Source organism: Penicillium maclennaniae, assembly GCF_028827695.1.
Source record: "Penicillium maclennaniae strain IBT 15551 chromosome Unknown utg000007l:1.0-4884863.0:1.0-4888362.0, whole genome shotgun sequence".
NCBI classification, from domain to species: domain Eukaryota; kingdom Fungi; phylum Ascomycota; class Eurotiomycetes; order Eurotiales; family Aspergillaceae; genus Penicillium; species Penicillium maclennaniae.
The window spans coordinates 3,594,762-3,619,890 of NW_026623219.1; the positions used below are offsets into that span (position 1 = coordinate 3,594,762).

Genomic DNA, 25,129 nt, shown 5'->3' on the forward strand with positions numbered 1-25,129 from the left:
ACGTACGTGACTAGATCGTAACGTCGTATCGTAGGCCCAATTTGCCGCACCGATGCATGCAAATCACGCATATTAAGACATCGCTAAGTCCCCCAGTCCCACAATCAATGCAGAATCCCAAATTACTTCCAAGATCACCCAAAATCAAGTTTCCAATCTGTACAGTACTAATTACGCAGACTTCTAAGCATCATCAGCCTGGTGCATGCGCACAGTCACCAGATCCTTAGGACAACTAGTCAAAGTCAAACCCCAGCGGATCGGCTGATGCGCGTTGATATCCTCGATTTCATCGAAGCGCTGAAGCAGACGAACAAGAACATAACCAGCTTCGGTGAGAGCGAACTGCTGGCCAATGCAGATGCGCGGGCCACCGTTGAAAGGAATGTACTCCCAGCCAGCCTTACGGTTCGCCCAACGTTCGGGCTTGAACTCGTCGGCGTCCGGACCCCAAAAGTCCTTGCGGCGGTGCATGACATGGGTACTGTAGATGACGGACTGGCCCTTCTTAACGTAAACGGGGGACTGGCCATCCGGACCACCGCCGCGGGGGATAGTGGTGTCGCGAAGGGCAGCGCGACGGTTGAAAGGGACGACGGGGAACAGGCGGAGAGACTCGTTCATGCAATACTGCAGGTCTTGGCAGGACTTGAGCGAGGCGAAGGTAATGTTGCGGGGAGATGAGTAGGTGCCGAATTCGGAGATGATGGTCTCGCGCAGCTTGCGGAATGCCTCGGGGTTACGGGCCAACATCAGGGTAGTCCAGCTGAGCAGCGAGGCAGTGGTGTCACGACCGGCTAACAGGATGTTCAGCAGCTGAGAGCGGAGCTCGATGGGATCGCGGGTGGCAGCCACAAGGGCATTCAGGAAGACGTAGTTGGCCTTTTCCTCATCGGCGGGCTTCTCATTTTCAACGGACTGCAGGGCCTTGTGAACGAATTTGTCGACAAAGTCATGAACCTGCTTGTCCGAGTGACGAGTCTCCTTGTTGTTCACGAGGAAGGCGAGCTTCTCAAAACGAGATCGCTGGGCGCAGACCCACTGGGACTTGTCGAAGTATGCGGCGAAGGAATCCTCGGGGCGCTGGAGGCCGTTGATCGCTCCCAATTGGCTTTCGACACTCTCGCCGAACAAGAACTCGGTGGCCGAATCAATTGTCAAACGGAAGAAGATCGACTGGATATCCGTCGCTGCGGTCCAACCATTAGCTGCAACGGGCAGGGCCTGCATCGCCTTCTTTACGTGCTCTTCCTCCAAATCCAGCTGACTGATCTGATCTCTAGTGAACTGCGGACGCAGCAATCCACGAGATCGCGACCATTCCTCGCCATCGGCCGTGAACTGTACATAGAGTCAGTACCTTGAATATTGGCGAACTAACCAATTTCAAGAACCGGGAACTTACAATACCAGTTCCTAACAAGGGATGCATACTCGCATGGCGAACCTGGCCAAGCTCGAAATCCTTGAATTGAGTGGCCAGGAGGGCCTGGATATTCTTGGGGTCGATAGTAAAGATGTGGTTGCGACCGAGGTTGCGAATGCTGTAGGTACTGACGTAGCGGTTCTCCCGCTCACTGATGATTTGGACGCGCTTCTCTGTCAACGACGGTACCAAGCCTTCCTTGTCTGCCGCGAGCGTTTGTTTCAAATTATCGATGCCTAGAGGATCCTTGCTGGGAAAGCTGGGCAGACTTCCACAGCCCAAGCTTTTGGCTTTGCGCGAGTGCTGCCATGAGGCCAGCACCAGGCGAATAACCTGCAGGACCACAGCCGCTGCCGCAAAGCCTACGATGAAGTTGGCAGTCATAGTGGCGCAAAGGTGCTCGTATTAGAACGGGGAAGTCGGGCATATTTAACTGCGGTGACGGCCGAGGCCTGTGCCAGGGTGGAGATTGTTCGCGAACAGGATGATCCATGATGGAGGGCCAATAGGAGATGTAGCGGAGGTCATATTCAATCATCTGTCGGACTTCGCTCTGTTTGTAATTCCTCCGATCTGATCGTCCCTCGCTTTAACTCGGTGTGGATGGACGGGTTCGTTTCGCACTCTAGGTGGGTACCTGCTCATTTAAATCTCCGTCTACAGTACTGTACTCGATCGAAACCATCTAATCTGAACTAAGGTGGACTAATGGTCAGAGCAGTCTGCATAAGGTTATGACCAGAAATGGTGCCACAGAGTGTCCACCGTAAGCCGCCTTCTGCAGGGACTGGAAGCTGGTGGCAAAGTTGGCCTTGGGCGTCTGGGAGTCCGCCTCCAATGCGCCTCCAGGATGATTAGAGCTAGTACAAGAGCTGCAGCTCGACGCACAGTGACCAAGTCTCCTGACGATTGGGTCAGAGCCCCTGGAAAGTGGGTCGCTTGCCGAGGTCGCGATTAATGCGATTATTCAACATCTGCTTTTGATAATATCCCGCCCATGTCCAACTTAGGTGAACCCCATCTTCGATTCTTTTGTACGAGGATTGATCCTGATCATCATCTCGGTCTCAATTCTCACCCGTCCCAATGCAAGAATCGGACGATTCGCCATCCGACCACGCGCTAACAGACACGCTGTCCGCACGATCTTATCTGGAGCTAACGCAAAACCACATCCACCCCGAGATCAAGACTCCGCAAAGCCATGATACCCCTGACTCGCCCGTTTCAGGAGAAGCGATCGAACCCGAGGGTAACTCGGGCCCGCGCCTACGAGTCCGCGTAAAACGGCCCTCCCGAAGGGAAGCGAAGGAAGCGAATGAATCGGAGAAGCCCGAGGTGCCCGAGGTCAGGGACCCGCCTGTGGAGCGCCCGACCCGGAAACGAGGCCGCCCCCGACTGGAGACAGTTAAAGATGCCGCTGCAATCGAGGTACTAAAACGGTACCCGATTGGATTCAGAGACTTTTGCTGATGCCGTCTTTAGGGCCGGCGATTACAGATCCGTCGCGCGCAGCGTACGTATCGACAGAAGAAAGAGGCGACGATTCAGGGGCTCAAGACCCGTGTAGAAGTTCTTGAACAGACATTGCAGAATGTTGCAGGTATTCTAGGTGCGGAAGAGGAGATCCACGCTCTTACTGCAGCTGGGTCGCAAAGCGACGGCCTCACTCGCGCCAGGCAGTTAGTACTGTCGGAGATCTACAAGACCCGCTTATCCTCTCGGGAGCATTGCCAGCCCGATCGCAGCTTGGCGAATTCTCGCGATGTCTTTGGATATCAAGTCTCGCGCGCAGAAAGAAACATCGAGGATGTACACTCGAATCAATATGACAAGAAAGGCTCACGAAATACACGTCCACATGCACGATCACCATCCCCCCTACTCAACCGTCTTTTCCCTTCCACGACCATCTACACCTACAGTTATCAAGAATCTGACCTCTCCAGACGCCTTCAGCGCTTCTGTTTGGAACATACACACCGCTGGCTTACCGACCCACATGCCGACCCCAGCCTTATGACCAGAATATTCGGACTAATGCCATGCATTCAAGACATGCCGGGAGTCCGACGCAGCATCCGGCGAACCTTGCAAAGCGAGATTGGCAATTCGCTCGAAACCAACAAATTGCCGTTTTACAAACTCGGTGGTGCGGGTACACACTATCCGCGGGTTGGACCAGACGGCCGACCAGCTTACCCCGAGAACTTTCGGCGACCGGGCAAGATTCTTCGAAGATTAGCTCGGATCTTACGGCGAGGCGGGATCCAAGATTGGGATGAAGATTGGAGTGGGGATGCGGAGCCGGATCTGCAAGATTGGATCGGCCGCAAGGAGAAGGCGATGAGCAATGAAGATCGTCTACGCTCCCTCGATCTGGAGGGTGAATGGTTTGATTGCCACGATGTTCAAGGATATCTCGAATCTTATGGGGTTGTGCTCAATGGTTCCTCACTGTGGCTGGATGTGCCAGCCTCTGCAGTCGGTCTACTGCACGGGTTCTCGCCCGAAGGATCCACATCTCAATATTATATGTCCTCTGAAGGAACCTCGCCAGTTGACATGAGCGGGATTGGATATCTCACCAAATCGACTTATGCCCTGGACGCTGAATGTTTCTTTGATCGTGAGTCAGGTCTCTCGTTTTACTCTCAAACAATACATATGCTGATCGAGACAGTGCTCCTCGCCAATTTTCGAATCCTCGGCCGCGCTCCTGGGTTTAAGTTGTGGGACGTCGATGCCGCTCTGCGGGCGGCTATCCACAAACGGCCATTAATATGAGCTTTCTGGCAACCTGAGCGTTAGAAAGCTACGATACTATGAGATACGATAGGGAATGATCAGAATTCAAGTCTAAAGTGCGATCCATCACTGCATAATTATCATTGGGTATATCGTGTAAGACGTGTGATGCGACGAGAGTACCACGAATCTAGTTCATAGCGGTCTCAAAAAGTGTGCCCGATATTCATTCTCAATCTTCCGTTCTCTTTCATCCCGCTCGAATCGTACTGGGTGTTTAGCAGCAGATCTCACAGCATTCGAAGCAGGCAAGGCCGGCGCAACTAAGACATATTAGAATATGCACCAAATACCTCAACCCAAGCGAATACTTACATTCCGCAACACAAGCCGCCGCCACCGCCACCACGCAGCTGCATCTGCATCTGCTCCTGACCAGCCTAAAGAAATTATTAGTCGCGTTTCACACAATGTGAGTGTCAACGGATATCACGTACGGGCTGCTCGGAGACCACCTGGTTGGTAGAAGGAGCGGCAGGACTGGTAGGCTGCTGCATAGCAATAGTGTTGGAGTTCCAGCTGTTCTCGTTGGCAGTCTCAGCCTCGGTGGAGGACTTGAAGAGGTTGAAGTTGAACATGATGAATGATGCTTGATATGAGAGGGTGCAAGAGGGATGCCAATCGAAAGGTAATCAGATTGCCGGGCGAGAAACGGTTTAAATAACACGGAATCTCGGGGGAGGGGATCAGGAAGGATTTAGGTAGGATCAGCAAGACCCTAAGAAGAAACAAAAAAAAAAGGAGATTAGTGGTCCTTTCGATGTGGAGGATCGGCTCCCTAATAAATCATTTAGCGCCCCAACTATTCTTCTTATGGAGTCCACAGGCACCCGAATACGCATTTCTCAATGCATGAAACTGCCAAATATAGCGCGGGACTAAGTGGAATAGTGCTGCCTACTGCGACACTCTGGGGCTGGTGCTAAACACACCGCCACTGAACAAGCCTCACTCATACCTACTTGCCGAAGTTTGAGGCTATATTCGGCTTGGATTCCATGGTTCTTGATACTAACAGATGCCTACTCCGCCCCTCTTGACCCATTTGACCCGTTCGCCCTGCAGGATCGTCCACGTTTGTACGGGAAAAAAAAGTGCGGTTGACTCCGTCAGCCCTGTCTGAATGGGCGGACCGCCAAGCCCTTGGCGGCCCACTTGGTTGCGAGTCGCTGATCGGGTGTTTGGATCACAAGAAGAGCTAGTGCTGACCTTACAGCTTCGCGAGAACGCCGTCAGAACGCAACACTGACAAATAGCATCTGCGGATGTCGCTGATGGTGCGGCATCTATGATGGGATTAGTACCGCGAATTTCCTTTGCAGGGGATATCACTCAGGAGAGGAACTCACCCGGCAAGAGCCATCGTGATCATCAGCTCTTGGCGCAAGATCTTAATCTCCAGCTCGACTCCTTCTTGACCGTACTTATGCAAAGTCAGCAGGAGCCCAAAATAAACACGGAAAGAAAAACAGCACAGCTAGGCTCCAGATGGGAATTCTCCCCAAGAAGCAATAGCTAGCCCCAAGAGCTAACGCTTTGAACACATCCGACCCGCGACGAATACCACCATCAATAGTGATGGGTATTCGTCCGTTGGCAATAGGAGCGCATACTCTCAGCGCATCAAGCGTTGACGGAACGCCATCAAGTTGACGACCGCCATGGTTTGAAACCACGATCCCGTCGATCTTGTACCGAATCGCAAGCTCAACGTCCTCAGGGGAACAAACTTTAAGCCGTGTCAATAAAATGAAGCTCAGCCAGTCCAATAAAATGGGGACGCTAACCTCCTTTTAGCCAGATTTTCAGTGGATGTATGTTTCCGGAGCCATGGAATCGCGCTCTCCCAGTCCAGACTAGGGTCTAAAGGGGTCAATCGTGATCCACAAAATTTCAACAAGGCAATATTACCGTAGTCAGTGCGATCTAAGACGTCAGTACCGCTGCTCAGAATGTCGGGATACTCCATGTCCTCCGGGATGCGAAATTCATTGCGGTACTCGTTCAGTCGCTTGCCCAGCACGGGTGCATCCACTGATAGGAAAAGCGCCTTGTACCCCGCCTCTGCGGAGATAAATAAGTCTAGTTCAATGTCAAGCTTTTTCTTTTCGGATCACATACTTTCTGCGCGATCGAGCAACTGTAATGTGATTGAACGATCTTTCAAAACTCACATCTGCATGAAATACGGGTTGCCCACACCTTGCGCGGCAACCTCTTCTACAGGGTATGTCGCATAGGATGACGAACCCATGCAAATTCCGAATTTGGCTGCTGCCCGGGATGTCGCCAGTTCTCCGTCGGGGTGTGCTAATTTATGCGAGGCGGCCAGGCTGAAGCCGAAAGAAAGATTGACCTGCCCAATAGTAAGAAGCTGTAGGAACTAGACGACAGTTGAGAATGAAACAATACCTCGGGGTCGAGAACCTCTGTGCTTGTGTCGATTTTTTCGACGTTGGCTAAGATTCGTGGTCGGATCTTGTAGCGGTCGAAAGCGGCTTCGTTTTCGCGCAGACTATGAAAGCAAAGTCAGATAATGTAGTGGCCTTAGTGAAGGGAGGAACGCACGTAATTAGATCCATAGCTCCTTCATTATAGTAGTCTGTAGAAATTAGTATCAAAGTACTGGGGCACGCGAATGCAAGATCAAACTGCTATCTTACCTCGGACCATGGGAGAGAGCCGTTTGCTTCCCCAGTTCCTTCAGGTCAGCGATGCAGCATACATCTTTATGAATAGATTCGCCCCGAAGCGACATCTTGGTTACGTGCCGGACGGGTGGATGTCCACGATGATATCGAAAACAGAAGACATCGGAGCGAAAAGCGAGCAGCCATGCAAATAAGTATTGTACTCACCAGTAGCCCGCTGGCCGCGGATGTAGCTGTTATCCTAATTGAATGGGCTCCCAATGACCTTACAAATTCATAGATTGAGTCGACTTCCTATCATGGAATTCTGATGGCGACACGCCCTGCGGCGAACTTGACACACAGCTCTGTGAGCTGTTTACGCTCGGCTGTGGTCATGGTAGTGAACTCGTCTGTGCTGCCCCCGGAACGAGGCCGTGCACGCCCGCTTTGATGATGTGCTCGATGTGCGCTTGCAGACGTGACTCGTCAATCTTGTTCTTGTCGTCTGTAAAGGGGGTGATCAAGGCCACCATAATACCGCCGAGGTCTGCCATATTGTTGCTGTATCTGTTGGGGTTGATGGGGTGATGACACCGAAGTGGGTGACGGAGGGGAATTGGATATCACTTTCCCCGACTTGAAGGTATAGATATACTTGATCTCAATGGAAATTGAACTGACCTTCGTATCTTGCGGAGTAGGTTTTTGGAGGGTGAGTATATCGTAATGGAATCGCTTGCCTAAATCGTTGGACCCACAACAGAGAGAAATTCCCAAGACAAAATGTTAGGGAATGCAGCTCCGAGCTACCCATCAAGTGAATGCATTTGCAGTCAATAGTGTTGTTCCCTATTTGGAGCAAAATTGAGTCTAGATGACGACCTAGCGGAGCCTATCCACGGGTTTCTTGAAATATGCACCTCAAATGGATTTGGAAGCTCGGATACTATTAATGATGTCTCTGATGATCTCAAATCCGCATATCCTTGTACAAGTAAAACAAAATGTCCACTGATCTACGCAAGTTTCTCGCACGAGGGCGCTCGGAAGTGTTTCAAGCGATGAGGAAGAGCAAGAAAGCGCCATAGACTCGATAATTCCAGTGTGGCCGGCTATACAACATGAAACATACGAAGGATGGTCTGCCCTCAATTCGGTGCATGATTTCTGACTGCATGGACCATGGATGGACCATGGAGTGTTACACAACTTCTATTGACATAACATGAGTATTGGAATCTGAGTATTTGGAGCTAGGCTCAGAGCTGCATCACGCTACAACAAGTTTGAACAACTTTTCTCAAAATACTTCTTTGTTCTATGCTTATTTTTCTATCTCTAAAGCAAGTCTCCAAGATGACTTCCAACTGTGAGCGGAAGAAGCTTGCCTTCGTTTACATAGTCCACCGTGGCCTTAGTGCTCAAAAGTCAATGCAAACCTTGCCAATGTGCTGACCACCAACAAGATAATTCATCGCCTCAACCACTTGGTCACGACCGAACTTGAAAGTCTTCTCTACCGGCACCGGAAGGTTTCGCTGACCGATGAACTGAATGGCCTCCTCCATTTGCTGCTTTGATCCGACCATAATGCCACGGACCACAGCTCCTTTGCCCAGTGCAAGGGACGCAACGTCGGGCATTTCCTCTTGAGGCGCAGCTGAAAGGAATCCGATGACTGAAATGACACCACCGAAAGCGATCGCTTCAAGAGATTGCTTGATGGTTCCTGAGCCACCATTCTCCAGAATGTAATCAACACCCTGACCACCAGTGATCTTCCGGGCCTCGGATGCCCAGTCAGGGGTTTTCTTATAGTTGATCCCGTAATCAGCTCCGTACTTTTCTTTGACCAGTTGAAGCTTCTCGTCCGAGGAGGATGTGATGATCGTTGTTGCGCCAGCAGCCTTGGCCAATGCAAGACCAGTGATAGACACACCACCCGTACCTTGAAAAGGAAGTTAGTTTGTAGTCCCTCATTATGTCGAATTAATGAAAACTGATCATGTCTTACCCTGGAAAAGAACAGTCTGTCCTGGTTTCAATGGGTTGTTTCCATACAACGAATTCCAGGCCGTGGTACCTGTGCAGACGACACTAGCCCATTGGGCGTAAGTCAGAGTGGAAGCCTCAGGGATTTTGACCACAGTAGAGGCAGGCACAGAGACATATTCTCTCAAGACGCCGTCGATTGGGCCGCCTTGTCCATTGTGCCATGACTTGATCGGTCCGTACAAGGTCGCAAGGTCAAAGGTAATGACGACTTTGTCGCCTTTCTTGAATCCAGAGACTCCCTCGCCGGTTTCAATGATGTCGCCGGCTGCATCGGAGCCCGGGACAACATTCTCTTTCACCGGAAAGGGATATTTGCCGGTCGCAATGGCGATGTCTCGGAAGTTCAACGACACACTCTGAACTTTGACGAGAACTTCATGCTTCCCGGCTGACGGGCGAGGCTCTTGAAACTCCGCAAGGTTATCCCAGTGACCTTGCTTAGTGAGTCGGAGAACAGTGTGCTTGGCCATCTCGATGGATAATGTAAAGCAGAGCGGGCAGGTAGTAGATTGTGTTAAGAACTTAACTGTGATGGGCGTCTAGATCACCAGCTTTGGACGACATTACCCAGGTTATATATATGTCTTTTCAGCTCGCTTGCGTCACAACTTTATTTACACCCTAGAGGTACACAGCTTTCTGCCTCTGAGGGGTAAAAATTACAATTAAGGTAGAAGTCTCCGAGATGTTATATAATTTCACCTCCAATTATGACCAATCTCTTCATGCTGCACGTTTGAAACGAGCTCAATAATTTGGATTCGTTAGATTTAATTTTCTTGAGGCAATTTCCTGCACTCACCTACTTAGACTTCATTTCATTGCCTTTTCCGGCATTTCTTGGGAAAACGCCCCAAATGCTACTCATCGCCGCCTATTTACGTGAATTATCTCCGCATTTGGGCTCTAAGATGTATTATTAAAATACTAGAGCGCAAATACTAACAAGTTATCTGTCCACGGTATGTATAATTGTCCCATGACATGCCTTGAATTTCTACCCCAAATTACCAAGCATCGGGTGGGTAGGAAATCTCCACCGACCCCACTTCCGAGCCCAGAAAGCGGATAATGTCTCAGTCATCAAGCCGACTGACGAACATCTATTTCCATGATGAGTGCATGTGTGGTATCACCACTTGGGAGGTATTGGCATTTCAATTGACTAAATCTGATTAATCCCACAGAGATACAAAAGGCAGATGCATGTATACTAGACTATTCTCTTCTCCTTCTCCAAGTTTTAATTCGGTCCCATTCAGTCATCCAAGTGGTGCTCTTATGTCTCATCGTCTTATCCCTTACCTAGTCCAACCTTTCCTAGAATAGACAGTTATGTAGAAGGTATTAAGATACTCCAGTTGACTAGTTCCTACTTTAGTAGATCCGAGCTCTGCAATATCTCACATGGCTTCCCTAATAGATTCCCTTTAGTTATGGATATAGAAGTTATATACTCGAAGGTTATCGCGTTTATCTCTCAACTGGTCGCCTATTCGCCCCGTATTAAAAATATCAATGCTCCGATTAGACAATATAGCCTAGACCGTTTGATCGGAAGACCTACCGAGGACCGTTATAGCTCTCTACTTTTCATCTCTACTTTTCATGAATTCAAGGATCTTTTATCTGATGTCCTTGAAACTAGAACGAACGGAAGTTAGCCCAAAGGATTCAGTACCGCTTTTTTTTGTTACATTATGCCCTATATATACACTTCAACAGACAAAACTTCACTCGGATTTAGAAAATCTCGATTTAACTTTACGCAAGGACGTTTCATTTCCCGTAAAGAAGGGTGATCAACTGCGAACATTGCTTGCCACGAGCACATGTGAGAAGGATGGCATCCTGTTTGAAGTCGACTGTCATCCTAAATGGTGTGTTGAAGTTTAAAACATGCATAAGTCGCAGAGAAACAACAAGGGCTATTCAAACCCTGTCTGATTCTCCTCTCCGAAGCTCAAAAAAACTTATTTGGGTCTCTTCCCCACAACCAATGAGACAACGATACGCATACAGATATGACGCTGACTCGGCAGACGGAGCTGATAAGGACCGAACGCCGATGGTGGTCGAAGCAGAGTAATGGATCGCTCATCCAGTCATAGAAGCTTGCATGAAACTAAGGAATTGCGCTAAACGTGTTTGCACTGAGGGGGCTTGGTAGCCTTCTCGGATGATGCTGCAGAGATGTAATGACCAAAATTGGCTTTCTTGTTGGCTCTTTTCTCTTCTAGGTTGTGCAATTCTTCACAAGGAGATTATGAAGAAGTAATCACATTCGAACTGTAATAAATATTATTCAGTTTACAAACTTCTATTTACCTTCACCCCTAGCAGATCCTCGGCATTGCGGTATGCAAACTTCTCCAACTCGTCCGCCGAAAGTAAGCCGCTTCTCTGTACCTCCTCAAAGAAGGCTAGGCATTTTTCGTTCGAAGAGAATGGATAATCCACACTATACAGGACGTGGCTGATATCGATGGTTTGTAACAAACAAGCCAAGGGAGGAAGAGCAAACATGCCACTCGTCGTAACCCATATGTTCTGGGTCCACACTTCCCTCAATCCTCGCTTTAGCCCCCAGCTCTCAGAGGAAGTAATGATTCTCTCGAGCTGGAAGGGGATCATCTCTCCCATGTGCCCAATTATGATTTTGGCTTTCGGGAAGCGATCAAAGAAGCCGCTAGCGAACAGCTTCAGGATTTTCAAAGCAATTTCGGAGTGCCATCCCCAACCAAATGCACCAAGGGCAAGGCTTATTTTGTCATTGCCGCGAAAGTTGCCCTCATAATGCTTTGATAGCTCGTCAGTCGGAAAGGAGGGATGGATATAAATCGGGACCTTCAGTTCCTCTGCTTTTTGAAACACTGGCCAAAAACGTACATTTTCGTAAAATTTCCCGTTTACGTGATTGTCCACTAGTGCGCCAATGAAATGCAAGACCTTGACACAACGTTCCAACTCCTTCACAGCAGCGGCAGGGTCATCCATGGGAAGCATAGCAAAGCCCATCATTCTCGGGTTTTCAGAGACAGCCAAGGCCAGCTTATCGTTAGCTGCAGCGCAGAGTGCCGAAGGTCGGATACCAGGACCATGCGAAATGACTTGGACTGATATGTTTCCATTGTCAAGATCCTGCATTCGCTCTTCGCGAGAGACTTCAATTTGGTTGGAATATGAGGAGGAAAATTGACATAACGGTCGAATTTTTGAACATGGAGGACTGCTGACGAGACGTAATGCTCCTCAAGGGCGATCAAAGGAATCATGATGAGATCAGAGCCTGTGCGAAGGCAAATACGGGAGATAAAAAGCTGACCGAACAGATACTTGTCAAAGGAACGGAGGAGTCGGCGTCGGATAAACACAAGTCATCATCAGCCAATCGCTCAAAATGCGCTCAGGTTGACGATTGGTGGTTATAAAGGCCGACATGTCGATCCAATAAATGATGCTGAACATGACTAGGGCCCTTGAAACGGGCTCACTAGGGAATTTGAATTCATTGATCTGCAGAATGGAGGCCAAGGAAGCCGCTGGTCCGCAACGACTCCGCGACCGAGGGGAGCCCATATGGGACCCACAACCTGGTGGCAATAGTCTCGGATCATCCGAGTCAATTTGATGCTCGCGGTAATAGCAGGGGCGCCATGCGAACAAAAGCATTGCAGAAAGCTTCACAGCTGCGCTCATCAACGCAGCGAAAGCGCTCACGGCACGAGGTATCGGGGGCTGTGCTGCGACTGAGGATATCGCTTAACATGTTTTTGAAATACTATAAGATGCAGTATCTAAGAACTTTTGTCTTGTATTTGGAGAAGTCACTTACAAGAACAGAGGCTCTACTTCGCTAGTGTTAAGTTGTATCTGTCGACGGTAAGGCGACAGATACATTTCGCATTCCAGGTGAAGAGTCGATCGGTCCAAGTGCCCGTCTTTACATCTTGAACACAGACGAGCAAGGAATTGACCTTGGAAATCAGTCTGCTTATAATTTAAACGCAAGCATACATACGAAGGATATGGAGCGTGGCTTCGAGCTTGAGCGTCATTTGTAATACGGATAAGTCCATCTCAAGTACATCGCGCTATATACAAGTGAGATGCAAGAAGTTTAAAAACGTTCTGTGATCTATGAGTACTGATGGATCTGAATAGCCAATGAACCGCAGGGAGGCGTTGAGAGTAGCGGATGGGGAAGACAGAACGCAATTTAGGGCTTGCAGGAGTTTTTAGAGGACAAGAGCATCACTTGGCATGGTAATTAGTTACACAGAAGGGCCGTTGTAAGTAGCTTGCTTCATTGATTACCTCGGCAGTTTGAATTGTTATCGAAACCTGTCAAAAGATTTCTGTGGAAGTATTCAAGCAAAAGTTATCGAAATGAAGTCGAAGTATAAGCCGGCCATTTTGTGAGAAACAAAGTTAATAATCGTCATGCAGGTCCGAAAGCCTGGGCTTCTAGTAGATTAATTCGAATTCGGAGTATTGACTACAGACAAAATTGCGTATGGTTTCTGTATTTAAGAAAATTGGAAGCTTACTTCGACACACAATCCTTCAATAAATCAACTTTTTCTCGCTTCCAGCACCATCAATCTACCTATTAGGTGTACCCAACTTTTCTTCACATAGGAAAGATTGGAAATTGTAAGAGCTCTAGAGCTTCGCTTCTGGGAGCCCACCGCAGCTCTCAATGCCAGGAAAGCAAATAGACTTTAACCCTCACTCAAACATTGTGGACGCGTTCAAGCCAAGCTGCCATTCCTCCACGCTGCATTTCAGAAGGGTAGAACGGATACGGCGAGTCGTAATCAACAAGCCAGCCAAATGTAGACTTAATAAGCATCAGATACCAGAACGCAGCGCCATAGGCAAGACCCAAAGCCCACTGTCGCCCCGTCAATTTGCCAATTTCCGTCATGTGGCGAATGTAGTAGTAACCGATAGGAATATGAAGCAAAATGACTGATGCGAGCCCTGGGTTGTAGGTCGAACCCAGCTCCATGTTCATGTTAATACCATGGATGAAGAACTGTCCGAATCCGAATAAAATAGGCGCCAGCCCGTACCAGACGAGCTCTGGAAAGAATATCGGCGGAAGATAGAACCCGTAAGTAGCCACCACATTGGTGAGGGTCGAGGAGTTGGCACTTAAGGGGAATCGATCGGGTCGTGAGCTGTCATGAACACCGATGTTCATCGCTGCTGGGAACCCTCCCGGGAAGCGATATTCCTCAAATTGATGAACTAAGACAGTCATAAAATTGGCGAGAAGGATCTTTTGGCAAGTAGTCAAGTTGCGCCGATTAAGATGGAAGTATCGAATGGAAAGGAAGAATGATATGACACCAAGGTCGTACCAGTGATGGCGAATAAAGTCGAGCATTTCGGCGGTGAGATCGGATAATTCAATCTCGAAAAATAATTTGAATATATATAGATGGTGATGATTTGAGCGCTTGGACGCGATGCGGCGAGTTGGTCTTAAATTTTGAGAATTGGCGCAACCGGAGGGTCCAGAAAGAGCCCCATATCAAAGTAGAAGCGTGTAGCTCCGTCTGTCCTTTCCTGGGTCCACATTTCTGACACCTTATAGCTTTCTATCGATGACGGAAGTTGTCTTTTCCGGAGACTCGGAACTACTGTTCTCTTAAGTCCGAAGCCCGCAATTCCACGTAGGGCAGACCCGATTGAACCTTTTCATGCCAATTCCATCAATAGTGTGCGTTAATCCGAGGTCGAGTGTTTGACCCGCCCCGATTGAAAATGATCATCTTTACGCACATTCTGCGACTTCTTCTTTTCGCCACTATATGGGACCTTAAATAGCTTCGAAATTCTTGGCTTTTCAGCTTATTTCCGTTATCCCCAGAGAAGAAACAGGTCTGGTCTGGTCTCGGATTATCCGAAAGCTACCACGGCGAGTGTGAAACTTGATCCGCCAACCGGCCCCAGAACTCTGAACGACACGATGATCGACATTTACTACGTGATTGTCTTGCACTTTTGATTCCCCTTGGGCACTGTGTTCTCCGCTCGAGGTCATAGACTATAGGAAGAAGTGGTCGGTCCGATGTAAGTCAGACCCCGCAACCGGAAATGAAAGAACACGGAGGCGAAGGCTTCCGAGCACCGACTATTATTGAGGGACTGCTACCATGTAATAAAGCGTGCATGAGAGGTCCTGGTCGCCAATAGAAAGGCAAGTCTCCCGAGGATATTGGTCTTCCTAGTTTTGAAAAAAAGCAATGGCACACATATACGTCTTGTGCGGTCTGCTATTTCTAAGAGTAAAAGCCAAATTTTGAAGATTGGGTCGACTCACCAATTGAACGTCTGCAGTCACTATTTAGGCCTTAAAGGTAATTCCAAGACATCAGAGTTTTATCACCTTGATAAACACTGAATTACTGGGAGCTTCCCTGACGAGTCGGAATAGGATTCCGGGACCATGGTTCATCGTCTCATCTAAAAATTTGCAGATAGAAGGCTCGGAAAGCGGTCCAGTCGCCATTAGCCAACCACCAATATTTCCAACGGCTGCTCTAACAAATCAAACACAATTCAGCCGGCCCGAGAGTAAGCCCGACTCATGTGATATCACGTGAAAGGGAACTAAGGACACCTTCCAACCTGTCCTTAGGGATAAATCAGTTATGACTTCCTATAAAGACTCTCTTCTCTGATACTGTCCCATTTTCAATAACCCTTGGCTTACTATATTGCTAAACATCCAATACTAAGTCCCTTTCGCAGTTCAGGGGCGAAATCTTCCCAAAACATTCTCTTGAACGTTTCCCTCCTGTTGAGCATAATTATAATGTCGTCGCGTAAAAAGGGGCCTCCCTCCTCTCCATCCACTGCTTCATTTCCTGCACCTAAGCAATTCAAGAGCAACTTTTGGCATCGGTATTTGACACTTGGGGCGATCCAAATCCACAAGCGTATTCGACCTCGAGAAGGAAACGTTCTCATGTTAACGGATGGGATATGCGTCAAGTATGGGCGTCGCGTTCATTTATCTGAAGCATCGACAATGCGATTCATACGAGAGTTTTATGTGCATTTACTCGATCTGGGTGGACGTACATCGTGATGGAAAGGATTCGGGGAGATATTATTAGCAAAGGCTGGGTTAATCGAAGTGAGGATTCAAAGGCGAAACTTCTTTCGCAATTAGCTGAGAAAATCCGCGAGATGCGGGAACTTCAGCCGCCAGAAGGCGATACAGTTGCTTCTGTTGATGGCGGATCACTTTTTGACTGTCGTGTTCTGGGCCCTTCCTTGCGCTTCGGTCCCTTTAATAGCGTCCAGGACTTCCATCGGCATTTACGCATGGGCATAGAATTTGATTCAAGGATAGACCTTGAAATTCAGGAACATATCAAACAGCAAAGCAAGGTTTGGCCTTTGGTATTTACACATGGCGACCTGAGCAGTCTCAACATTCTTGTTCATAGAGATGATATTATTGGTATTGTTGATTGGGAAACTGCTGGTTGGTATCCATCATATTGGGAATACACTTCGGCGCACCAAGTCAACCCACAAAACTCTTTTCGGGTCCATGAGATTGAAAAATTCCTACAACCAATATCTGAAGAGCTGGCGATGGAACAGGTCCGTCAAAATCACTTTGGAGATGTGTGAATAATTCTGACACGTAACTCTTATGATCATCTCCTTCCGCTCCATCTAGTCGTAGGTTGGGACCTTCCTCATATTAAAATTGGCCTGGCCTGGCTCCTAGCCGCAAGCAAATCGTACAAAGATCACAGAAATTAAGAATTATGACATCGTGGAGGAAGTTGAGATTCCAAGACATCGGCAAGAACAGACAGAGAAGTCCCGATACGATGGGCGAGGTCGAAGACGTGCACACCACTTGCGACTTCCGCCCACAAACGAGCAGTTGAAGCCGCGAGGCGAGTAATGTGTGTCGAATGATCTTCCTCATATTCCAGCGAGTCTTGAAGGTGGGTCTCTCGAACCAGACTGGTCATCATAGCAAGTAGTTTCCGTTCATCGGCACGAAGAACCCCCAATCCTTCGATGCGGACAGCCCTAGCAATCGTTTGCATCCACCTGGTGAGAAGAAATGCACATTCTAGACTGCATATTGAATGTTGAATGTTCCAGTGCAGACTTTGGGTCCTTGCAACATATGAAATGCCGACGCGGACTGGAATGCTTAAAGCGTGAATGCATTGTAAAATCGCCCGGTCCATTGATGGAGAGCGAGGAGGAAGATAATTCGAGAAGAGTTTTCCAATCTGAGTAGGGTTCACGGAAATCAGATCATGACACAACCCAGAATGTGTATGCAGTCGGATGTATGCAAGACGAAGCAGAGCGGTCGCATTGAATCCTAGAGGGCCTTTGGGGGAACAAGGATCGAGCGTCGATTCATATGTCGCCTCCCAAGATGATTGCCAGGATCGCAAAGCCACCTCTAATGATTTGAATAACCGCGAATCCATCGGAGAGGGGCTGTGAGGAAGGCAGGTCGCAGCTTGGTGTTCAAGGTATATTTTCTGGACGAGTCCGTGTATAAGCACATAATTCGAAAAGGCCGAGATGGCACCATAGTCGGAAACAGATCGACCGTGGAGCAACCGATCCAGTGTGATGTTGAAAGCATTTTCGCGAGCGGATGAAGTTTGGCGATAAAGGTCCCAAGCTGCCGAGGAATCCATTCTCCAGACGTACTCGCAGGATGGCAGACAGAGTGCGACCTCTTGGTTGAGAATTAAAGGTGGGATGTGGAACGTGATACTTTGAAGATTGAACAGAATATAAGCGACCAGTAAAGTGCGTCGCTTCTGCTCATGCATGACCCAGGACGTCCAAGTCATCTCTAAACCGGTCATATCATCTGACTGACTGATTCCAAGCTCCCTCACAAGCACCGCAAGTTGACTCCCCATGGCCAAACTGTCTCGAGCCAGCGCCTTTTCTCCCCATGCGCTCATGGCCATAAGAATGAGAACTGCTTGTGTTCTTTGAAGACACGTGCCTGAAGTCCCCTCTTCTTGAAACCAGGAGTCTCCATGTTCATGGGGCTCATGTTGAGGCCGATTCTGTGGGTTCATCGCTGCCTCGAAAGCTCTCTTTGGTCCACTATGTGCAAGCCCAGCAGTCATTGTTTTCATGGCGTGTTGTCTGTGGTTGTAGAAGTTTCGGTCAACCAGGCATCGGGCTGCATTATAGAGCTCGTGGCCCTTTGCGTGTTCAAAACGATACACCGCACCAACGGCAGCAAGGGCGAAAAGTAGCTCAAGCTCGACGGTGGCTGGATCAAATGTTGGCAGGTGGATGAAAGGTAGATGATCATGGAATCCACGAAAGTAGCCTTCGAGATAACGGACAAGAGTGAATTTAGACGGGGTCTTGAAGTTTGGCAAGCATGACGAGTTCTGCGCCACCTGTTCCAAAATGCGCTTGTAGGCTGTACAGGACAATATCCAAGGGCACTGAACAGTACCTAGTCTCGCATCGAGATTGGTATTGTGCAATTGATCGTCAGCCGAAGGGAAACGAGGAGGAAGCGGTGGGTCTTGCGTCGTTGTCGGATTCGCAGGCACCGAGAATTGAAATTCGTGAGATGGAGCAAAGTCCTCCAGGTCTGGTGTGTATGTCATATCACCATGGTTCACTGGTTGATTTTGGACAGGGTACTGCTGGAAAAGATCGCATAGCGAGATGTCCGTGCAGAAAGTGAGAGGGAATGACATTATTGAAGGAAAACACATCGTCGGTCCAGGGATCCTGCCCGTTCAGAATCTCAAACGAGTCATCAACATTAGAAACACCAGGTGGATAGGATGGCGGGAGACTGTCCCCAAGTGCCGTCGGGCCTGGTCTATCTCGGGATGGGCTGTTACCGAACGTTTCATGCGAGTCTGATGCGAACCTGACTTCGTCTTGTGTTTGCACATGCGGTGAAGGTGTACGCAATGGCGTGGGCTCTTCAGCATCATCAGGTGGATGGCATAGCCGATCGTGGCGACTAAGAAGGTCCCTATATAGTGATCAATCAGATGTCAAGTCTGGGTTACGAGAGTGACCGCTTAGATTGTCTTACCGCCGTGCGAATGTGCGACCGCATTGACAGGTAAATGGCTTTTCCCGGGTATCTGGGGTGAGTTAATACCTATGGCCAAGGCAACCTTCAGCTGTGTAAGGAAGGTAGGGTACGAACGAATCCGCTCATGTCTCTGCAGATGTTCTAGTCGCTTGAATTGTTTTTTGCAAAACCGGCATGGCGCGACCTGTAGCTCAGGTCTTCCTCTGGCCATGGGGACGCAATGGGAAAGGCCCTTGTTCAGACAGCGTCGATTCCTGAACAGGAATTTCCCCTCCAACTTCTTGCTCCAACGTTTTTTTTCTTCTCCAACTTTGGATGGCTCCGCCCGGAGGATTCCGTCCCTGACGTCATCAAGACTCCTGGCCGCGTCAGGTCAACACCGGCAGAATAACACCCGCTAGCACTCATAGAATTATCAGTAGCATCTTGGGAAGGGTTTTGGTTACAAGGACAAGTCGACCAAGATTTGTCCAAAGTGTCTATTGCGTTGTATTCGTTTCTTTATTTGCTTTGTCGACCCGGTAGGCTCTAAACTACTACGAACTCGAAGCTGAGGGACCAGATATAGTAGGCGTCCACGACTGATTCCAAGGGAACTAGATGGCATGCGTTTTCGAAGAACATTTTCTGCTAGAGCGCCATCACTGCGGCAATAATTTTCAGATGATCAATTCCGTAATTCATGGTGTGTTCCATTTTCCCAATTCATCATTGTACCTCAGAGCCGCGTATTATCGCTTCTCATAAGGTTACACTCCCTATTTGGGTTCAGTGCTTGGGAATTGTTACGCCAGATGAGCTGAAAAAAAGAGGCGGGAGCAGAGTAGTCTCGTATATTTTGCTTCGTTGCAACTGGTGAATGAACCGCCCTCCAATTTCTACCACTGAGACATTTGTTGCGACTGAGAGAAAGAATGTCTAATTATTACAAGTATGGGGGACGCGCCATGGGCAATGGATTTGAGCTTGCCTACGGTCGCCTATTCAAACCACCAGTCAACCGGAAATTATCTGGTTACACTCTACGTTGCCTACTAGTCATTCACGAATTGTGATCAAGAATTCAAATTATTATTAACCCTAAAAATACAATTTGAAAACACAAAAGCGAGTCACAAGTTTTTCCAACGCGATCAATCAAGTAATGCAGTCGTAATTCGTCCAGTTGTCGAAGTACAACTGATAAAAACTTTCAGCCCGTCAATTTACTCAATGGTAATCTTCTTGACGGAAGCGGAAGCCGCCTTAGGCACAGTGATAGACAGGATGCCATTCTTCAGGCTGGCCTTAACAGCATCCTGGTCGACGCGCTGACCGAAAGAGAAAGTGCGCTGGAATTCGCCGACCACGCGCTCGTTAGCCCAGAAGATGGACTTCGACTCGGACTTGGAGGATTTTTTAGTCTTGACGGTCTCAGAGACAGCAGTGGAGCCTTCTTCCTCCTGGCCTTGGGCCTGTTCCGATGGCTCGGCCTTGTAAGAGCGCTCGGTGTGACCCTTCACGACCAAGGTCTGCGGGTCGGAGAATTCAATGTCGATATCACTCTGCGCAATTCCGGGAAGCTCTCCGTCCAAGTGGTATGCGTCGTTGCTTTCGCGGACATCGAAGCGTGGTGTGATGCGCAGCGCTGACTGTTGGCGACCAGTGCGGTGCTGGTCATAGTCGTCAAGAAGACGGAAGAGAGACGAGAAACCGTCGTTGGCTGGGAGGTTGGTGCGGAAGAGAGACATTTTGGAGTTGAAGATAGTCAGATGTTTGACTAGAGGTGGACTTTCGAGTAGAGGAAGATGAGTGATTGAAGCTCTTTGATAGTTGAGTGTCTTGGAACTGTTGATGGATGATGGGTAGAGAGGAAGATGCTGGGCTTCTTATAGACAGGAGCGGGCATCGAGCGGTGTTTCTGGCCATTTCATCCATAGGTATCTTGGTTCTTCCAGAAATTACTGAATACTATTATTGGAGCTCGTTGACGTGTACATGCTGATGCTCGTACCCGCGCGGCCCTTCCCGCTAGTTGTGGATCTTTCTCCACGTTTCCACGACCATGTCACGTGACCGATCCGGGCTCAGATGACACGCCCGAGAGTCTGGACGAGGACGTAATGAATCTTCTAGATTGCTCATTGCAGATCATGTGGAGCTTCGATATTCATTCATAAAAAAACTCGGTACAGTTTTAGGTTTGGCTGATGTCACGGTGCAGCTATCATTGGGCATAGATGCCTTCGTTGTATTTGCTGGTTATCAGATGATCGAGTCAAGGTTTTCAGATGATCTTGACTCGATAAAAGTGCGAAGGTAATTCAAGTCCCAAGCCGATGATGCAATTCAGCAGTCATTACATGGGAGGAATCATCATAACGGAACAAACTTCTAAAAGGCCAAATGTTCCACGACAACTGGATAGTATCGACGCGACTATGTCTAGCCCACAGAGGGCTCGGGTGGGGGCAGCTCGCCACAATGTACGAAATCATCATCTCTTACGTACTGGGCGATAAGACTCATTTCTGTTGGCTGTATATATGACATATTGTTTTTACTCAAAAGTGGACCAGTGGACCATCTATGACATCACGTATGACAAGCTGCGAATACCCCTCTGTCGAACTACCCCCAAGGCTTCTTGTAGCCATGCGATCTCGATGGCGTAATTTGGCTGGTTCTTGAGAGCATCGATAACAATACCAAGTGCTGGAGCTATGGATAACGGCCCAGCTAATAGCATATTGTCTCGAAGAAAGAATTCCACGGATTGAGAAACTCTATGAGCCATAGAGAGAATGTCCTTGTGGCGATCAAGAGGAGGAAGGGGGTTGGCCACATTCCACTCTGAGCTCTGTGGCGCCATAGTCTCCGAAGTTTCGAGAGCCCAGCCCTTCGAGGCCATCAGTTCATCGACATGGCCGTATAGATTGCAAAGTCCCGATCATGTCATCGTCCGAGTGGCCCAGAGTAGGATGAGTGTTGCAGCACAGTGAAGATCAACGAACCAGTAAATGACCGGAAAAGTCACCGGACTGTCAAGAATCCATGCAGAGGTACCTTGGGATGGAATTGACCAATATAGTCGATCTGGCGCGGCCCGTTGCATTTCATCGTGGATAAAAGCCAATCTTTCATCAATCTGCCTACATTCGTGTACCAATTCGTTGACAAGGTCAATTCGTAGAGTGAAACTCAGATGCCACAATAAAGGCACACGCTCGAGAATACCAGGGGCTTCGGCGAGACAATCAGTGACCTGATCGTAGAAGGACTTTGGAATTAAGGACCAGGGTAGCGTCATCCATATTTTGTCACTCAAAACTGTTGAGGTACGGCGGCGCAAAGCTCGCATGATCTAAACTCCAATCAGTAAGAATCATAGCTTCATTACTCTCATGTGTCGGACAACTTACTTCTGGTACACGAGCCCCGAGAAATAGCAAACGGCCTGCGCCTGAAACGTGTGCATGAGCGCCGCGGGCTTGTATCAAGGCTATGATCCCATGGCAGTGATTGAAGTAAGCTCCTGTCTCGGAACCCGGGCATTCGATAGCCTCGTAAATATTCAGAGCCATACATGCAGCCAGCGTTTCGACTTCTCTCATTGCCCTGGGATCATGCAAAGCCCTCTGTAGCTGTCGAAGCCCTCGTGTGTAGAGACTGAGACTCATTCTGATCAAGGCAAGATTTTGAGATTTTCTTCCTATGAACGAAGCGGCCAACGCGACACTTGATGTCTCAAGCAGGTCAGAGTCCGTGGCCAGGCTCCCGAGTAGCTGAATCCATGACCGAGGGTCCGAGGATGGCCATCGAGAAGGGAGACATTGTGAGAGGAAACTCTGAGTCAACGCATGGCATTCGCTGCGACTTTGTATAATATGATAGGCAGGAGCTGTTTCAAGAAACGGAAAGGCCTTTTGCTGACCCTTAAATCGCAGTAGTAACCGGTGGGCTGCCAAAGACTAGCGCTGGCACGCAGCTTTCTGTCCCAGTTGACATTGAAACAGGCAGTGACCCGCAATCTGAAGACTGGGGTTTGAGAAAGGTATGTGTCTTTGTCGTAGCCGGATTAACCAGCACAAAGACCCTTTCTTTTTGGTATTTACTACATACTCGATTTGACCACGCGCACTGCGTACAGACCGGTCTCTCCTGGTCACACTGGATGCCGGAATCAGTCACGCCTTTGCCCGTGGCATAGTATGGCGGCTACAATGACTCACCGCAATCTTTCGCGTTCGACAGGTCCCGCATCCTTTGGACTTTCCTGCTACACCCACCATGACCAATACCTAAAAGCCGCCCGCTTGGCTGATGAGCTCAATCCGAGTTGAAGCCCTATGCATTGACGTGGCCGAATTTGAAAACGTAGCGAGCCTGACTTGACCCGAGATGGTGTAGGAACTGACATATGGCCCTTTTTTTTGCAAGACTTTTACTTTTTCATGTTCAATTGGGTGGGGCTGGAGGCTCTGTTCAGAATGTCGATCTTTTGGCCTGAGTCGCAAGTCACAGGTAGGATGGACTGCCGGAAATATGTTTATCCGGCTCCGTCCCAAGCTTCAAAGCGGGAACTCATGTACCTTACCATGCCTAGTTGAATTCTTCTTCCAGCAGTTGACAAGTCACTATACTCTGTCGCTCGACTTGATTCTTCCCACCTCGCAATTAGAATATCCCATATCATGTAGTTGTAGCCCTGAGAAAATTGCCGGAGCTCGAAGTCCGCAGCTGAGGCAGCGACGCAGCGATGCAGCGGATGGCTTTAGACTTGGGTGGCGCCCGGCGCTACTCCCGAAAAGGGGTTGATCTTGCGAAGTAAATTGGGAATCCCAAGCATAGCCATTCTGTGAAGCCGTTCTGTAAGAGCGAAATTATATTATGGGGAATTGCTATAAGATGAGTAGATTCCTTGAGCTAATATATTTTCCTTTCCTCCATTGTCTTGAGTCATACCCATCGAGATACAACGAAAACCTCTACCATATCAGCACTTTGACAACGGATCTGCCAATTCCTTCTTCAACATAATTGACAGCCATTCAAATTTGGGCATTGCTCTTATAGTTTTCTACGTCCCGATCATTCTACTGTCATTGTATTTGGCATGCTACCGACACGTTCGACCTCGCATGGCCTGAATAATTATGATAATTTTCTCCTTCAGTGCGTATCACAACGATTATGCATTTAATCTGTGATAATTTGACGTCTCTAACATCAATTATTCTCTAGTTCGAATCGCCTCGGGAGTTTTGGTTATCATCACGGAGCAAGATTTCAGTCTCGGGGTCGCAATAGCCTCGACAATCCTTCTGAACACGGGCGTGTTCCCCTTGATTGCAGCCACTTTGGGACTCATCCGAATCATGTATGTGAGAGCAAATGAAGACTGGATGAAAGTTGTCTGATATGACCTTCAGAATCGTCCTTGAACACGACGAAAACGCAAGACTCAGACAATGCCTGCTTGTATCCCGCGTGCTTTTCTTCGCAGGAATGGGACTTACTGTTACCGGCGGGGTTCTCGAGGGAAGCGACAACGACTCCGATGTCCTTATAGGCGTTAAACTTGTCAAAGCGGGATACTTTTTTGTAGTAGTTTTCTTACTTTGTTTGCTGGTTGTTCAAGGGTACTTCTGGCAACAACATTCCCGTCTTTCAAGAACAACCAGAACGGTACGTCATCTAATGATAAGATGGAATTACTAGAGAGCTAACAACTGGTTGGCAGGCTCTGAAAGCTATGGCTCTAGCTGCACCATTCATGGTCGTCCGCATCACCTTCCTCTTCCTTTCGGTATTCGATTCATCCGATCTGAGATGGAGTGCCTTGTACGGCCCGATAGCCCCATTCTTGGCCATGGGGTTGCTGATGGAATACTCTGTCGTGTGTACTTATCTCATAACTGGTCTCATTATGTCGCCTTGGAAGAGATCGAGACTGTAATGCTAGCTTTGGTATGCCAAAGCTTCCGTTGTGTTGCCCTCCAGGTCTTATAATGAAACATGGGCAGACTTTGCCCAATGCCTCGTAAATTTCGCCTGTCTCTTTAGGACCCTAGAGATAGACTGATTTATCGTGGAGGATACTGAATTGGGAAAAGGAGATATCTTCTACCA

At 48.5% G+C, this 25,129-nt stretch overlaps 10 protein-coding genes across 10 annotated transcripts; 2 read left to right on the forward strand and 8 right to left on the reverse strand.

The window, feature by feature from the left end:
* Nucleotides 1-183: 183 nt before the first annotated feature.
* N7477_008561 (cytochrome P450) lies at nucleotides 184-1,810 on the reverse strand (the record flags this gene model as incomplete). The annotated part of the gene is made up of 2 exons (XM_056970224.1): nucleotides 184-1,341; nucleotides 1,406-1,810. The coding sequence occupies 2 exons, from the start codon at nucleotides 1,808-1,810 to the stop codon at nucleotides 184-186; spliced, it is 1,563 nt and encodes a 520-aa protein (XP_056820256.1).
* A 702-nt stretch (nucleotides 1,811-2,512) lies between these two features.
* N7477_008562 (uncharacterized protein) lies at nucleotides 2,513-4,213 on the forward strand (the record flags this gene model as incomplete). The annotated part of the gene is made up of 2 exons (XM_056970225.1): nucleotides 2,513-2,857; nucleotides 2,912-4,213. 2 exons carry the CDS (start codon nucleotides 2,513-2,515, stop codon nucleotides 4,211-4,213), a joined length of 1,647 nt encoding a protein of 548 aa, XP_056820257.1.
* Nucleotides 4,214-4,451: 238 nt separating this feature from the next.
* On the reverse strand, nucleotides 4,452-4,812 carry N7477_008563 (uncharacterized protein; the record flags this gene model as incomplete). Its single annotated transcript, XM_056970226.1, has 3 exons — nucleotides 4,452-4,497; nucleotides 4,550-4,614; nucleotides 4,672-4,812. 3 exons carry the CDS (start codon nucleotides 4,810-4,812, stop codon nucleotides 4,452-4,454), a joined length of 252 nt encoding a protein of 83 aa, XP_056820258.1.
* An 846-nt stretch (nucleotides 4,813-5,658) lies between these two features.
* Nucleotides 5,659-6,992, reverse strand: N7477_008564 (alpha-hydroxy acid oxidase; the record flags this gene model as incomplete). The annotated part of the gene is made up of 5 exons (XM_056970227.1): nucleotides 5,659-5,963; nucleotides 6,092-6,296; nucleotides 6,435-6,590; nucleotides 6,647-6,749; nucleotides 6,898-6,992. The coding sequence occupies 5 exons, from the start codon at nucleotides 6,990-6,992 to the stop codon at nucleotides 5,659-5,661; spliced, it is 864 nt and encodes a 287-aa protein (XP_056820259.1).
* Nucleotides 6,993-8,288: 1,296 nt separating this feature from the next.
* N7477_008565 (zinc-dependent alcohol dehydrogenase family protein) lies at nucleotides 8,289-9,392 on the reverse strand (the record flags this gene model as incomplete). Its single annotated transcript, XM_056970228.1, has 2 exons — nucleotides 8,289-8,815; nucleotides 8,882-9,392. The coding sequence occupies 2 exons, from the start codon at nucleotides 9,390-9,392 to the stop codon at nucleotides 8,289-8,291; spliced, it is 1,038 nt and encodes a 345-aa protein (XP_056820260.1).
* Nucleotides 9,393-11,232: 1,840 nt separating this feature from the next.
* Nucleotides 11,233-12,069, reverse strand: N7477_008566 (amidohydrolase family protein; the record flags this gene model as incomplete). The annotated part of the gene is made up of 1 exon (XM_056970229.1): nucleotides 11,233-12,069. The coding sequence occupies one exon, from the start codon at nucleotides 12,067-12,069 to the stop codon at nucleotides 11,233-11,235; it is 837 nt and encodes a 278-aa protein (XP_056820261.1).
* A 1,588-nt stretch (nucleotides 12,070-13,657) lies between these two features.
* N7477_008567 (HXXEE domain-containing protein) lies at nucleotides 13,658-14,317 on the reverse strand (the record flags this gene model as incomplete). The annotated part of the gene is made up of 1 exon (XM_056970230.1): nucleotides 13,658-14,317. One exon carries the CDS (start codon nucleotides 14,315-14,317, stop codon nucleotides 13,658-13,660), a length of 660 nt encoding a protein of 219 aa, XP_056820262.1.
* A 2,395-nt stretch (nucleotides 14,318-16,712) lies between these two features.
* On the reverse strand, nucleotides 16,713-19,229 carry N7477_008568 (fungal specific transcription factor domain-containing protein; the record flags this gene model as incomplete). The annotated part of the gene is given in 4 exon segments (XM_056970231.1): nucleotides 16,713-18,608; nucleotides 18,664-18,952; nucleotides 19,016-19,067; nucleotides 19,085-19,229. The coding sequence occupies 4 exon segments, from the start codon at nucleotides 19,227-19,229 to the stop codon at nucleotides 16,713-16,715; spliced, it is 2,382 nt and encodes a 793-aa protein (XP_056820263.1).
* Nucleotides 19,230-20,223: 994 nt separating this feature from the next.
* N7477_008569 (Hsp20/alpha crystallin family protein) lies at nucleotides 20,224-20,748 on the reverse strand (the record flags this gene model as incomplete). The annotated part of the gene is made up of 1 exon (XM_056970232.1): nucleotides 20,224-20,748. One exon carries the CDS (start codon nucleotides 20,746-20,748, stop codon nucleotides 20,224-20,226), a length of 525 nt encoding a protein of 174 aa, XP_056820264.1.
* Nucleotides 20,749-24,243: 3,495 nt separating this feature from the next.
* On the forward strand, nucleotides 24,244-24,956 carry N7477_008570 (uncharacterized protein; the record flags this gene model as incomplete). Its single annotated transcript, XM_056970233.1, has 3 exons — nucleotides 24,244-24,377; nucleotides 24,430-24,639; nucleotides 24,719-24,956. Coding segments are annotated over 3 exons (582 nt in total), but the record flags the coding sequence as incomplete, so codon positions are not given.
* Nucleotides 24,957-25,129: the final 173 nt, after the last annotated feature.